General features: G+C 38.0%; 1 protein-coding gene and 1 long non-coding RNA gene across 22 annotated transcripts in view; one reads left to right on the top strand and one right to left on the bottom strand.

Moving 5' to 3' along the window:
• The window catches only part of rims1b (regulating synaptic membrane exocytosis 1b), a 107,700-nt gene that overhangs the window by 74,712 nt on the left and 16,628 nt on the right, over positions 1-16,360 (top strand). For 7 of the 21 annotated variants that reach the window (XM_047365035.1, XM_047365036.1, XM_047365037.1 and 4 more), the window contains 10 exons: positions 613-732; positions 2,721-2,810; positions 5,125-5,202; positions 5,667-5,732; positions 7,269-7,382; positions 7,687-7,784; positions 8,401-8,504; positions 8,617-8,777; positions 8,969-9,124; positions 14,593-14,810. In XM_047365035.1, coding sequence (XP_047220991.1) covers positions 613-732; positions 2,721-2,810; positions 5,125-5,202; positions 5,667-5,732; positions 7,269-7,382; positions 7,687-7,784; positions 8,401-8,504; positions 8,617-8,777; positions 8,969-9,124; positions 14,593-14,810 — 1,205 coding nt within the window. Of the gene's footprint in view, positions 1-612; positions 733-2,720; positions 2,811-5,124; positions 5,203-5,666; positions 5,733-7,268; positions 7,383-7,686; positions 7,785-8,400; positions 8,505-8,616; positions 8,778-8,968; positions 9,125-13,972; positions 14,486-14,592; positions 14,811-16,360 lie in introns of those variants that run through there. The other 14 variants (XM_047365047.1, XM_047365044.1, XM_047365045.1 and 11 more) reach the window with 9 other exon arrangements.
• On the bottom strand, positions 5,213-15,335 carry LOC124868173. Its single transcript, XR_007038266.1, has 4 exons — positions 15,117-15,335; positions 14,556-14,807; positions 7,656-7,757; positions 5,213-5,718 (listed from the first exon to the last, which is right to left on the bottom strand). It is a non-coding gene; the product is annotated as an uncharacterized LOC124868173 (long non-coding RNA).

Below are 16,360 nucleotides of genomic sequence, written 5' to 3'. Positions count from 1 at the left end.
ATTTCAAACTTCACAAAAATTATAGACATAACAAAATGCACTAAAACAATATTTAAATAATTTGTATATTTCACATTTTCAAAATGTTTGACAGAGTCTATTTGGCACCCATCTTTAACATCAATGAAAAATAACTATCTGGTGTGCATAAGAAAGTATCTTGTGCACAGCTAAAAGATTCTGGTGCGTACAAGAAAGTTTTTTCAACGTCCCTGTACAGGCTCAGTATAATTAGGCCTCTGTGTGGCTTGTAAAATTGAACTCAACTTTCCAAAGAATGTGGTTAATCGCAGTTAACTCATGTTTTAACAAGGGTGGGGTGCGATTCACATTGCTCCACATTGGTATGGCTAGTTTTTGTTTCTCGGTGAAATAAAATTACTTTTGTCTAATACTGAAATTAGTTTGATGCATTTATGTGTGACAAAAAGGCAAAAAAACAGTTCATCAGTAAGAAGTGAATACTTGTTCAGTGCACTATATGTGTTATGCTGTGATGTGGACTTTCATTCCCTAAACCCAACTTCATTTAGTTGCTGCTTCACTCTGTCACTTGCATGTGTCATTTGGTTTTCCTTTGCCTTTCTCTGCATGCGGGTGTTTGGCACACAGCTCCACCCTCCCAGCATGCCTAAAGAGTAAGCCATATACCAGACAGGAGGGGGGTGCCACCTTGCCTCGTAGCATCCTCACACACCGTGTGCTCAGGTTCACAGACGAGGTCACAGTTAGGTAAGAACAGAGCCAACTTCACACATCTCCGCTGTCATTCTGTCACCAGTGTGAAACATGGTTTTACATTTTCTTGACTGACAACTAATTTAAAGCTGCAAACCATTAGTCAAGCTTTAAACTAACAATCTTCTTTTGCAATCAACAGTGGATAAAAAAGTCTACACACCGCTGTTAAAATGCTGCCTAAAAACATTCAGGCTTCTTTTAGATAGCTGGTAATAAAGGGGGACATAATGTTTCAGCACAGAGATGACTTTAAACATACATCAAAATTCCCAAAAAAAAGAATTGGTCCACCAGAAGATGATTAAGGTTCTGGAATGGCCTAACCAGTGCACATAGCTTAATCAGCTTCAGCAAGGCTGAAACTGAACATAAGGTGCCTCAACAAAGCATTAATATAATAAAGGTGTTCAATCACATTAAGTCTTTATATTTTGTCCTTCCCTCTAAAAGGTGTCATTTAATGTTGCAATTGAGTCATACTAGTTTAATTCACCTTAAAAGGGGGAAAAACGTGAAATTGTTTACCTTTGCATTTGTTGTTACATGACACAAACCTTGCATTGTAACTATGTGTGTAGATCAATTAAAGCCACTGTATATCAACTGATTGGTGACCAAGGATGTCTTGATCATGGTCAATCAAACCTTAACTACAAGATCCAACTAGAGGAGGCAAAAGGCAGTTCCACTTGTGTTGAGATTAATGCTAATGAATATTCAATGCAATCTAAACAAATTTTTAGAATTAGATTTAGATCATTTAATTTGGATTTTTTTCAGTTAACTCATGATTTTTGGCATACTTTATCTTGTCAAACAAATTCAACTGCTCCCAAAAATATTATTAAAGATTATCCAAATGTACAAACCCAATTCCTTATTAACTAGAACAGTGTACAGCAAATACAAACAATGGATGCACATCAATATTTGAGCTTCAAAATATCTCACCAAATGCAAAGGGTTTCTTTTACAGTAACAGGTCTTATTCTTATCACCACTTTATAAAAAATAAAGCTAGCGCTAAAAACAGAAACAGAAGTGTTTTTGAGGACACAAAAACTGAAATATTAGCAAAGGCATTATGAGGACATAAACCAGGGGAAATAATACCCCCAATTTTGTCTTTCCTTTTTTGCCATTATGGGCTGAAAAAGTTTAAAAGTTAAGAAACAACAAAATCATTGCTTTTGGTTTTGAATAAAAGCAATTCGATTATGTTTTACATTTTTATTATTGTGTAATTTCTGGAGGTAGTTTTCCTCCAGCCCATGCTTACTTGTTATGGCTGTCATTTCAAGGTTAGTTCACTCATTAAGGTGAAAAAAGGAACGTATTCGACTGAACCCCAGCTATATTACTTGGTTCATTTTTGTGCCCTTTTCTGGAAAGGCATTTGTGTCTGTATTTTGTGTTATTTGCATTCGCCATTTGCAGTGGTTGATTCAAATGTTATTCACTGACTTGTGAAAGTGCTTGTTTTCATGTGGTTGAATGTTCTTTGTTTAGCTGCAGGGCTAACACTTTCAGCATTTATATCATGCAGTGTTTTGCGATGGCATCCATTTAAAGCCACATGATGTCAAAGTGACATGGCACAAATGTACAGATCTATCCAAATATCAGTGAACCAATTACACACTCACACAAACCATTTCTTCTGCCTCTGAAACCTGGTTTCCAGGGCAACTGAGCAGCCTACCATCTCAGTGATCTCTTAGTATTTGCTCGCTAGGAATGACTAGCTATGATAAATGTAGCATCAGCACATTATATGCACTGTCTGATAGCCCCTCCCCCTCCTATTAATTTATGCCTCTCCTCTTCTTAAGTGTGTCTAAATTAGTTCCTTTCTCTCTCCTTCTCGCATTTTTAAAAATCGTTCTCCTCTTTATTATCACGCCTCGGATCTCGCTGATCTTGTCTTCATCTCTGTTTCTCTGCCTGCCTTGTTCTGCTGCCATGTTGTGGCGTTGCAGCGACCTGCAGCCATCCCTGGACAGAGTGAGGAGTGCCAGCACCACATGTCTGAGACCAGACACCAACTTTCACTCCTCTGACAGAGACAGGTATCCCACAAAAATGAATACAGTGTATGAATCAGGTGGCTCAACATGAAGCAATAGTTATATTCTTAAGCTTTTCAGATGTGTCTGTACAGAGATGGTGTCATTCAGTGGTTTTGGTTTTAAAGATAATGCATGTTTTTACTCCATCTCATGTCATGTGCCTCGCCCCCCTCATAGCATATTTCCACTCCCAACTTGTTGCACACAAACGCTTCGTGAAAAACCTTTCACCCTAAACAACTGGCAAACATTGATGTCAAATGTTTGGTCTTTTGTTTCAGACTGAACCTTTCTAGCCCGGAAAAAAGACATTGAAAATGTTTCATTTTGGGCTGATGTATCCTCTACAAATTGAGTCTTGACGAAGATGTTGAAAGTCCTACTTGGTTGGCCCATTTGGTCAACCCTTTTAATTTTTTTGCCATAATTAACCACCTTTAGACATCTTTGTTTGGACAACTTTTACTATTTCAACAACATTTACACGGTGTTTATAAGGAAGGCAAAGTCATTTATACTGTATTCTTATTTTCATGGTATTTGCATTTAAACAGTTTCATGTTAATTACTATCTTGCAAATCCTGATGATTGGAGACTAAGACTGAATTCTGTCTGAATTCCCTTGAACACTGTTATGCAAAATGATAAATATGGAATGGCTTATATTAATATCGGTAATATCTGTACCAATATATGTAATATTTACAATTGGTCATATAACTTCAAAGGATACAGGGAGACAAATGTATCTCAAATGAGAGTTTAAAACATTTTCCCTGTGTTTTGAATTTACAGACCAATTAATGAATTTATCTACAGAAAATATGTACAGTGGTATGCAAACCTATTCATAGCCCTTGAGCCTTTTTACATTTGGTCATGTTAAAAACTCAAATGCTAATGCAAATAATTGAGATGGCATGTAATAGACCAACACAAAGTAGTTCTACAATGTGAAGAGGATGGAAAATGTAAAGTCTATTGCCATATATCTCTACCAACTTTGAACATTTAGACCCTGAGATTTCTGCCCAATCTTCTTTGCAAAATCGCTCAACCTCAGTCAGGTTGGATGGAGAGCATCTGTGAACAACAATTTCCAAGTCTTAATTCTCAGTTAGAATAAGGTCTAAACTGTGCCTTTCTAACACATGGACCTGCTTATCTAAACCAGATTTCTTATAACTTTTTTTTTCAACAATTTCTTTCTTCTTTCCACTCGTCCACAAAGGTCAGATTTGTAGTGCACTAGGCTAATAACTGTCGGCAGCTTCTACAGTCTGAGCTGTGGATTTCTGCAGCTCCTCCGGAGTTACCATGGGCCTCTTGGCTGCTTCTCTGATTAATGCCTTCTTTACCTGGCCTGTCAGTTTAGGCTGACGGCAGTGTCCTGGTAGGTTTACAGTTGGGCCACTTTATGCACTTCCATCACAAAAAATCTCAATCTAATACACTAAGGTTTGTGCTCGAATAATTTCATAAGGCACTGTAACTCGTATTGAGAAGGAAAACCTCCCAAATGCAACCTGATACTAAATCCGTTCTCATTTGCTACACTTCAACTGCTCTTGTATGTAAGGATCCCTCAGAGGTTACCATCTTAACAATATTTACAGTCTAGACTACAGCCATATTAGATGCTGGTGACGAAGAGTATTCTGAACTGTTCATTTTTTAATGAATTTGCTAAATGCAGCTGGTGAAGAGAGATGGAATAAATCAGATGTTAATATAATTACCAATTATTATTGTCAATTAGGCAAAATAAGTTGGTTGAGTTTAGGAAAATATGTTGGAGGCTTTATTACAGACTATAAAATCCAATGCAGGGGTTTGTATAATCTTGTCAAAAGTATTTCCTTGGTCTTTCTTTCTTTACAGTAATTGTATTTGTGCCAGTTTTATATAATTACTCACACTTCGCCAAAATTGTTAAATTAAATAATTTTAAGCATAATTCATGGATTTGGGATTTTCCAACAGAGCTAGTTTTTTTAATACCATTACATTTGGAAGTTATCTCAGTACGCATTAGAGGAGTCCTTCATATATAATTTTCTGATCATGTGTTTACACATAAATTTTTAGCATCCACCTGACTGTTGGTTATAACATTAAGGTACAGCCAAACAGCATGATCGAAGTTTTCTTAAACTTTTTCTTTGTAGTTCTGATTCCCTATGATTCCAGATGGTTCATGTTTCTGCTGTCTTTCTGATACTCTGCCATGATATGTGCAGTGAATTCATGGCTTTTACTAACAAAATCTCCTGGTGTTCTCACCCTGGAATGCTCCTCCTCCTGCCTCTCTAGGTGCTCCAATTCTTTGCCCCACAGGACTCCCCCAAGCCCCAGGATCTTAGTAGAACATGTGGCCCCAGAGGAAGAGAGGTATATCAGGCCTGCCTTCCCATCTGCTGTCTTCCTACTCCTTGCTTCTGTTTTGCCTTCCTGAAACCTCCTTGATTTTTCCTTCTGGAAGCTTTTCCTGCTGCTTAAAGCTCAACCTTGATATAAAGCATCACAAACCTTGTGATCGGTGCTTTTCTTTCCTTTTTCCCATAAATATTCTAAAGCTTTGTAATTTATTCTGCTGTGCCTGCTTCTCTGCTGAAATCCTGCTGTCACTTTGGCTTTTAAGCACTTTTTTTCAGTTCAACATTGTTATTAGAGAAAAGAAAAGAGTTTACATGTGCAGTTTTCAGTTATATTACAAAGTTCAGCATCAGTTTTAAAGTTGTAGGATCTTTATTAGTTTTGTATCTTCAGGCAACATTCAGCTCACATTTAAGGGGTGGCTGTTTTCCATACTCTTCTTCTTTGTCTTCCTCTTTTTTGGGGGGTTGTCGAAACAGGGAGAGTATTAATTCATCCAGTCTAAACTGTCCGTGGGGCAGCAGAAAAAGTCTAGAAGGGGACAGGTAAGATCATTCATTCATTGATTCATTCATTGATTCATTCATTTTATCAGTTTCCTCTGCTCTCATTGTCACCACTTTACTTCATTCTTTCTGAATTGACTCTAAACACTTACACTCGTTAGATCTGTTGGTATTGTTATGATATGTAGTTTAATTCTCTATGATGATGTGATTACAACACCACACACTAGAGTTTGATCTTCAGGGGTCACATCTGAGGTCACTGAGCTACTATGTGAGTGCTTGTTTACCTCTTTGACAACAATTTTATTGTCAAATGAATCAGCATGGAAATAGTTCTGAACTGAATTGAAATTAAAATGCTCTTCTAGAGATAAATAACTTTTTATTAACCATCATTATATGATCAACTGAATTTGACTGCTATATTATTCAGATTGGACTGTATGTAATTGGATCTGAATCTGACTATATGACTGGACTATATCAGAGTAAATTGATGTGGATGCTATATAATTGAATATGAATTGAATCTGTTTGTCTTGTAAAATTCTATGAGATGACAGTGCTATACATACACAGTTAAGTCTCAAACTCCTGGCAAATTTAGCTTTAAAGTAATCTTTAAATTCAACTGACATGTTACTTTTGACTGTAGGTAACATTAACATTCAGAGCAGCAAAGCCACAGTCTGTACTTAAATCTTTCTGAGGATTTGTGGAGGGAACTAAAGATTAGGGTGATGGCAAGGAGGCCTAATTCACATCTCCATGGCCACTTCAGGAGGTGCTATACCCATGAATGGGAGAAGCTTTATTGGAAGTGTGACAGACAAATCATGGTAGATGAATTTAACTTGCAGTTTTAAGATTACAAAATTCCCCCTACGTCCCTTCCTATAGGTTGTTCAGTGTGGACCTCATCACTGTATAGTCAGGACTGGTACATTATAGAGATGCACTGATCAGGCTTTTGCTTATTTCAGGTCTGCCAGTTTTGATTTTGATCAATTCTCGTTTTCTTTCTAAGGACTACAACAAAAAAGAGAGAAACTTTCCTGCTGATTCTTTGATAGAGGTAGAAGTTTTGAATACAACAAAAATGTAAAAGATTTTCCCAGTCCATGCATCAAACCATATGTCCATAACCTGTATCTGATCTTTATTAAACTTAAACAAATATACAACAAAGTATATGCGGTTGGCTGACGCATTTATAGACTAAATATGGTGGAAGAGTTTGATGCATTTAATGACCTGGATAAGGAACAGAAAAATCTCAACTAATTCTGATCTCTAGGCAATTGATTGGGGCATCTCTAGTAAAAATCTTCTTGATGTTAACGAAAGTAACGCCCAGCTGACTTAATGTCTTTAAAATTATTTCTCAGCTCACAATAGTCAAAATCACAGGAACATTTCATTTATTGGTTGTTGTAGAGTGTCTTTGTATCGCAGCAAAACGGTATGAACACGGGACCCAGAGAGAAGTAAAACTTTCTGCTATATTTTGCTGTCTTTAGATAGTTTAATATATTTTTTTCTTCATCAGTTATTTTAATTTGCTGCCAACAGTCGAATTCAGCCCACCTCTATCCTGAGGGGCAGTAGAGGGAGAGGGGCCCCCCTGAGGCCCTTTGTACAGACAGTGCTATCAGGTTCCTGTCCTAACTCACCGCGACCGGACAGGTGCATGCTGTTACCTGTGTTAACCCCCCCGGCTTCCCAACTGTGTTTGTGTAGATATTTTTAGTCAAGTAGTTTAGTACATGTGCTGTTTTAGGATGCCTAACCTTTCTAGAACAATCTGTAGCTTGTGTATTAAACATACCCAGATATTTTCCTTCACTCTTTTTCCTGCTGTCTTAACTTTACTCTTCACCTTTTCTGCAGATGTCAGTTTGTTTCTCCTGTGATTCAGTTTTTTAAATAAGTAATTTGATTTATATTGCATTATTCCACCTGTTTTTGTGTTTTTGATGCTTCTTGTTAGAGCACACCCACATTGCAGCCCTTCTCCAACGGTGATATCTGGGCGCAGGGGTCGGCAGCTTCCACAGCTCCCTGCGAAGAGCAGCAGCATAGAGCAAGGTATGTTTTTCAACCCGTAATCACAATAAAAAAGCTTGATATTAACAAAAACTTTAAAACTACACAAAAGTCAGAATTTAACATACAGACCCATTCGGTGAATTAGAGTACTATTAAAAAGTTAATTTTCTTCAGTAACTTAGCTCATTGAGTGAAACATGTATTGTTGGTTTATATAAGATCTATGTAATATAAACAGATATTTTCAAGCCTTTAATTCTGCTAATAATATAAAATCTTCTACTTACAGCCTAATGAAAACACAACATTTAAGTCTAGAATATTAGATCACAACAATAAAAATGGCATAAAATGTATTTTTTTTTTGTACACAAGTGAGTTATTAGGTAAAATTAATATTTATTTTCCAGGTTGATTCATTTTTTATTTGCATTCATGTCATGTACATTTGTAAAAGCTTAAAGATACCTGTAACTGTTATCGTCCATAGCACGGCTTGTATCCAGTGCATTTTGTGGTCCACCTAGTGTTGGGAACTTTATTCTGCAGAACCAAGATGCTAGAGATTGTCTGAATAAATGCTTTTTTTGAAGGTTTGATTTTTTTTTTTTCACTTTCTATACCTAGCGTTATTTTTTGCTCTTATGTGTCTTAGCCCTAGTGGTGGAGGAGCGAGCCCGACAGCTGCCAATGAAAGTACATTCCTACCGGCCTTCAGCCTCCCACGACTCTCAAAAAGACCTCCAGACCAAGCGGGAGGTATGTATCTCCAACCCCTCTTCTTGGAGGCTTTTGATCACTGATCCAGAATGTGGCTTTTGATCCTTAGTTTAGCATAAATTAGATTAACCCACCAGTGCTCTGTCCAAAGATGTACGCAGAGCAGAGGCGCAGCAGTGACAACATGTCGGCCAGATCTTCTGACAGCGACATGAGCGACGTATCAGCTCTCTCCCGTGCCAGCAGTGCCTCTCGCCTCAGTAGCACCAGTTATATGTCAATACAATCAGAGCGGCCCGGGGGACGGCTCAGGTCAGTCTTTTGGTGCTTGCACCAGAACAATATTTAACTTTTTTTTGAACTGCATGCTAATAACTGTTTTTTTTTCCTACATGATGCATGTTTCTGTTCATCTGCATGTTCTGTCTCTTGTGCGCCACACACCATCACATACAAACAATCACACAAACTCACCAAATTGGGCAACTTAAAAACAAAATTAGATCCAAGTCTTTAGAGGAGGACAAGAAGGACAGGAGGATCTCGTGGGATGTGAACAGAGAGGAGGAAAAAAAGAGGGAAGCAGAAGAACAGAGATGCTTCTCTCAGGAGTTGAAGCGCAGGAGACACACTGTAGCAGGAGACACAAGGGAGTCCAGGTAACAAGAATTCTCCACCCCCTCTAAAATCGATGTCTCCATCTCTCATGACTGAGAAAAAAGCAAAAACCCACATTTTATGACATAATGACCACAGCTTGTTGTTGATCTCAGGAAAAATGTTAAATGCTAAATTGAAATATTTATGTCATCTGCTAGATTTAAAATAGGTTAAAATATGATGAAGTACAATTGATGGGGTTGGCTGCACAAAGTCTGCACATTAACAAAACATTTTTCAAATGTGAATCTAAATATTTCAATTAATCACTAATATAAGGGAAAACTGGCAGATAGACAACCTGTCTGACCTCAGAGCTAAAAAAAAACACAGCTTTACTTTTTCTGGCTCGTTGATGGCCCATAAAGGTGGTATCTTTAGCTGCTCATTGAACTACTGCAGCTGCGGTTTCCAATTAAACCTCACAGAGCATGTAAACACTGTTTATCATTGCCTAACTTGAAGTATTCCCAAACTTTTGGTCCCTTCTGTCTGTTTTGGTTTGTAGGGCCTAAATATAGCCAAACAGACAGGAGGCAGAGTTGAAGCAAGAAAGATTTAAAGGGGAACTAAACCCCAAATCAACTTTTTTTTTTGCAGATAAACTTTATAAATTGGGCCTTAAGGGTGCTATCTTTATGCTACTGTGCTATTTTTTGTAATATCATGTAAACTTGTTTAATTCTGCCATATTTGTCCTAAAACCATCTGGGGGCTGCCCTCTAAGGGTTTAACGTGGTTACTGCAGTTGAATTTTGAATTAATGATGTGCACTGAAACTAGCACACCCAGGCGTGGGTGAAAATTACTACTACTGACATAATCAATTACATCAACAGGTCTCAGCAGCCCTACACAGCTTTAAGATGTAGGTTTCACAGCTGATGCAACACGTTGTCATTTGCACAGAAGCATGGAAGTTACCATTCCCACTTTTACATCCTGCTGAATTCAAAGATGGTTGTATGGACACAACCAAAAACAAAAACACAGCACTCTTTTATTTATGGGTATACATGCTGTGTGTGTACTTGAAACTGCAAGAAATCCATCCTGCTAACCAAGCAAGGAACTTTAGCAAGAGAAAGCAGTGGCGTAGGTGTTTCCTGCAGATCACTGAGCCATACTAAGCTGCGTAGCCTCCGTATCTGAGCGCACAGCATTCCTTGGATCGTAACTTAGACAGCTAAAAGATTAAATATAAAAAAAAAACCTAAAAGGGCAGCAATAAGATGGTTTTAGGACAAACATTACAGAATTAAACAAGTTGGGTCTAGTTCTTCTTTAAATTAAAGTCTATATTGAGTAAAAGCCTGCACATACTCTGATTTCCACCACAGTCATGTCTTTTTATAACACAGAGTTGCCTGCAGGCCTGGAAATCAATAGCATCCAATGCTGGACTGGACTAGTAAATTATCTGAAGATAAACAAGAACTGGGGCAAAAAATACATAAGCAAGGCATGATTAGGCTTAGCTGATGTCAAGCTGATATAAAAGGGGCATATTAAACTCAAACACACACACACACAATCACACAGCACTGGGTGACAAGAACCAGGGCACTGACAGGGACAAATTACCCAATCCCAGTAGTCCTCCATGGGCCAGGTGTTGATGTAGTGCAGCTTATTAGATGGCTGATATATTGAAGTCTGGGAATATAAGAGAAGGTGACCCTGTTCTTTACAGCCTAAGAGCAGATCAGTCCAGACACTTTTAAGGATAAGCAGAACCTCTCACACTTTAAAGAGTCGGAGGTGAGAGTTGAGTCTGTTTCGTTTTGCCTGTTTGTAAAAAAAAATGATGATCACAAGTGTAAAGAATTTACATAGTAACAGTTATTGTAATATCCCTGCAGCTGCTGGGATGAAGGATCAGTGTTAGCATTTTTTCATCTTGTAATGTCGCTGCTGCTGAAAGAGCTGCTTCTTTAAACTCCACCATGGTGTGTTCTAGGTGATGTCGAATACAAGTTTTCCATTACACATATGCCTTTTACATGTTTTGGCCAATCCTGTAATGTTTTACTTCCACTTCCAAATTTCAACTACCATATGCTGGTTTTCACATAAAATCCCAATATACTACATCAAGTTTGTGGTTGTAACATAAAAAATATTTAAATGTTTGTCCATTGTATGTGCAGCACTGTGGAGCAAACTATAACAGCTAACCAGGTTTAAGGTGTTTTCCATCTAATCTGGTGACACTAAAGCTCTGCAGGCTCAGTTTTATAGCTCAGTTTTCATTCACAGGAGGCTGTTGATGTCTGTGTTCATCGATGTTGTCATGTGCTTCAGGCCAATTTGTCTAACTTAATGAAAAAAACAGACAGGAGAGGGAAACATAGGGAGTGTGGGATAACACAAACACACTGAACCTTTCTAAATTAACTTTTGTTTGCTTTTTGCATACAACCTTCCACTAACCATCCTGCTCTAAATGTCTGTATAATTACTATTTTGAGTAGTTTTATGTAATTTATTTGAATCAAAGCCACAAACATTTTGCAACTTTTTTATCTTTTGTTGAAAAAGTTAAAACATACAGTACATACCAACCAGTACAGACCAACTGGTCTGGACACCTTCTGTGTCCAGACCAGTTTGGACACACCTTCTCATTCAAGGAGTTTCTTTATTTTCATGACTATGAATATTGTAGCTTCACACTGAATGCATTAAAACTATGAATTAACACATGTGGAATTATATACTGAACAAAAAAGTGTGAAACAACTGAAAATATGTCTTATATTCTAGGTTCTTCAAAGTAGCCACCTTTTGCTTTGATTACTGCTCCGCACACTCTTGGCATTCTGTTGATGAGCTTCAAGAGGTAGAAAATTCTTTGAATGAGAAGGTGTGTCCAAACTTTTGGTCTGTACTGTACAATGGATTTCAAAAGTGCAACACTAATCAGTTCTAATGGTTGTTTTGGGATTTGACTGAATGAAACTATGAAAAAACATTTGAAAACATTTTCCACAATGTTTGGAGAATTCAGCTAACAATTCAGCTAAAAAACAGACACATCTGTTAGAAGGGAAGGAGAAAAAACTGGCTTGGCCATTTCAAAATGAAATGCTCTTCTCATTAGGCCATTATTCTCATGATTTGAATGTATGTTTGGTATCACTGTGATGCTAAATGCTGTAATCCCTCTTCATCTTCAGCTCACTAGCAGACAACTGAAAGATTTTGGCCAAAACTGGCTGATGTTTGGAACTATTAATAATTTCATCTACCTTGAGAAAAACCCCATTTCCATCTCAAGAAAAACAACCCTAAACATGCAGAACATAACTGGCACTTGTTGAACATTCCTGATGCTCTTTGCTGTTGGCCTCCCTCACCAGTTTCCATCTCATAATCTGACATTTTCTTTAATATTTGTTTTTGTCCTTCCTACCTTTGTACACTGACATCATTTGGTTCCTTTGTAACCTCTCTGTAAATAATAGCTTTAGCTAAAGGAAGCAAATGAGTGAATATCCAATCCAGTAAGAACAGCTAAACTTTATTTCTGGTTCAGATTTTGTTATCATGTGTTGAGGAACGGAACCGGAATTCAGAAAAACACTTGACTGCAGCATAGTGGATATGAGGTTCTTGAGGCTTTAATAACAAAAAGATAAACTTATGACACAAAATGACAAGGAACAGGAACCAGCATGGGAGTAACGGGAGGACCGAGCGAGGAACAATGAAAATAACCAAACATATATACTGAGGGAGAGTGGAGTGAGAACCAATGAAAATAGGTAATCAAAGGAACTAAGAACCGGTGAGACCAGGAGCCAGGGAGGCAGAGGGAGCAGGTGAACCTAATAAAACTAAAGCATGAGGAAAGGGACTAATTAACACGACAGTGAGGAGACCTAAACGAAGAATCAAGAATAAACATGAACTAAAAGGAAACTGAGAAAACGGAGGGAACACAATAACCTAAGAACTAGCAAACCCATAAAGAAACCCTGACTACAAAAGTAAACAAACCTAAACCACACTGACTGAATAGACTGGAAGGGAAGCAGGAACTATAATAATAATAATAATCATAATAAGGAAACCATTCTAAGAAAATAAACAGGAAAGCAACGCCAAGGGAACTAGGAGTGAGGAGAGCACACTGGGGGGCAGAAGATAACCAAAACAGAAAACCACAACTAACATGAATACAAAACACAAATAAGAAACATCGAAAAAGGTAAACAAAAAACACAAAAACGTCCAAACCCTGACAGATTTGCTATACTTGGCAGCTGTTCAAGAAGACTGAATGCTAAAATTAAATTAGGATATTCTTCAACAAAGTGTGCACATTCATGCCACAAGGTTATTGTAGCTTTTCTATATAGTTTTTCCTACAATAAATTAGTTTTTTGTTAGATTGTACAGGATATTTGTCACAATATCTGTGGAAAAATTTTGAAATGATCAAAGTGCCTTTTTTGTAGCACAAGTGGCCTTTGTTTCACAGTATATAGACAGGAAATGGGAAGAAAAAGAAGAGGGGAAAGACCTGCAGCAATAGTGCCAGGGTCGGGAATCAAACCCCGGATGGTCTGTGTCGAGGACTCTTAGCCTTTAGATATGGTGCGCACGCTCTACCTCTACAGCATGCGATGAGCCCCAAAGTGTAATTTGTTTTACAAAAATATGGCCTTTTCAAAAAGAGTGTGTGCACTTTTGAGAGATACTGTATACACACTTAAAGAAACAAGAAGATTGAGCTGAATGTTATAAAAAAGTCAGAAACTACAGACATGTTTACATTGAAATCTTATTTGTCCTTCTGTCTATGTGTTTGTGTATTGTGTGACCCCCCTTGCATGTCTTAGATCCCTCTTTGCATGCCTCCTGTGCCGTGAATGCCCGGACACCCTCCACCCTCAAGACCTGGATTCTCCCCTTTCATCCAACCGCTGCGCTGCCAGACATTCTCTAAATCCCCTGCAGGGGGCAGTGGAGAGGCCTCAAACCGCCCTCCCTCTTTCCTCCCTCTCCCTGGCTCCTCTGGACCAATGGACCATAGCTGTCATTGGACCACTGGGAACAGAAAGTCTCAGTGAAAGGGGCAGTGTGGGTGCGCTGTCCTGCACCACACAGGCACCCTCTGAGGGACTTGACGTTCACTGGCTCCTCCAAAACCCTAGGAGGCGACACCGCTCACTTTGCTGTTGCTGCTCATGTTTAGCGGCTTGTTTAAGAAGAATGAACTTAAATTTATAAACAGCCTGTTTTAGCCCTACAAAAGCTGTAATCTCCAGTTGTGTGCATTTAACTACAAGGTCAAGGCCTCATGTTATTTGGTTCACTTTTTGCATAATAAAGAACATTTTCTATCATGCTCATGCTGTTGTGTTATCCCAATTTATTGTATCGTTATAAACATTATATAAGAACATGCTCAGTAACTCTCACCAGTTCCTAGATTATTGCAGTGTCCTCTTCCTTACAGTCGGCAGATGCGATCTTCGATGGGCCGGAACATGATGAAGAGCTCCAGTGTGAGCGGTGAGATCTACACGCAGGAGCGCACAGATGGCAGCCAATCAGACACAGCGCTGGGCACCGTAAGCGGTGGAAGCAAGAAGAGACGCTCAAGCATCAGCGCTCGCGTCGTGGCCATCGTCGGCAAGCATCGCAGCCGCAGCACCTCACAGATTGGCGGCCCTGGTGAGTTGCACATGCAACTTGTTCATATTTATTACAGTTCTCTACAAAACATTTTATATTATGTAGTCTTCAAGTCTAATTATATTTTTATAATCACTTATTTGATTACTTGAACAATAGAAGAAATTTGGGGAATTATTCAAATGATTTTACAAAGACAAATAAGACTTTTAGGGTAGTGGTTAATCTAGAATTTGTTGACAGCAACTTACTCAAAATCAAGCTGAAAAAAAGGCAAGTTTTCCCTTCTTTTGAACATTCAAAAGAACAAGGTTGAGCAACTTTACTACAATACATTCAACTTACCTGATATCTGCTGAAGTCTAATTCCCTGCCATGTGAGCCCGGATGAACAGCCTGCATCCCTCCAAGCCTCTCACATCTCTGTGCTTCCTCTGACCTTCATTTTAAACATTTTGCTGACAGAAAATGCAGCAAAGCCTAAGTAACAACCTCCACACTGTAGATTGTTGTTGTCAGGGCAACATTCTAGTATACAGGTGTGGCGCATTCACTGATAGGAAAAAAAGATCCAATTTGATAGCTTCCAACTGTCTGATCACCAATCAGGGACAGTCAAGTGTAAAATCTGCCATTTCTAGTCAGTAGCTGATTTCTCTGTGCATCTCTCGGACCTTGACTGCAGAAAGGGTGTATAAAAACAAAGAAACAAAACATCGTACGCATAAATTACACTGAAACAAAATGAAGTATTATTTTTTTTCCCCCCAATGCGCTCACATACATTGGCTTTTACATCTCTCACAGGTACCCGTCTGAATGGTTTTTTTCATATTTGTTATCTAAAAACATGGCTGAAACATGAAGTCTGTTTCTGTGGAGAGTTGGTATAATTCTTCATTCCTGTATAAAATGGTTTTTAGTATACATTTCAGGTTTTCTATAAAATGTTTTGCTGTGTTGTTTCTCTTTGATGGAGTTTCATTACTACTTCATCCGAAGACAGACCTAGCTCTAGATAGATGCTTGTTTTACACCCAATCCTGACACCCGCACTTGTTAACTTATTGTTGATTCTTCCAGAACAATTTTACTGGTCAGTTGCTTTGATGGATTTTTTTGTTTTGTTTTGTGCCTTTATTAACATTGTTTGAGAACACGTATGGCCTCGAAGTTGACCTTTTTTTTTATTTTTATACTTTTTTTATTATTATTATACTATCAGATTTCTAAACACTTCCAAAAATAACCAAAACAAATGATCTAATATCCTTCTAATTTTATAAAATATCGCATTTTTTTACACTAAGCATTGATTCCGATTCAGCCAGATGTACAGCAGGGTGATGTTGAGCTTAATGCCAACTAAAGATTTTAAAACAGTTTCACAGGCACACTACAATTTTAGATTCATCTCAGCTCTATAACTTTCTTTAGGTTATTGGAAATCGTGATCATTTAAAACATTCTATATGTATTTCAAAAAAGGAATAATTTTTATTATTTGCCTTGACAAATTAAATTATAGTCCAGCCCAGACCCAGAAAAGCCAAGTGTCCTTTTCCTCTGAAAAAGACAAAGGCCTTTGC

The sequence above is a fragment of the Girardinichthys multiradiatus genome, chromosome 5 (assembly GCF_021462225.1).
Source record: "Girardinichthys multiradiatus isolate DD_20200921_A chromosome 5, DD_fGirMul_XY1, whole genome shotgun sequence".
Lineage (NCBI taxonomy): Eukaryota > Metazoa > Chordata > Actinopteri > Cyprinodontiformes > Goodeidae > Girardinichthys > Girardinichthys multiradiatus.
Note: the sequence above shows the minus strand (reverse complement) of the source record. Positions and strands in the feature narration are given on the sequence as shown.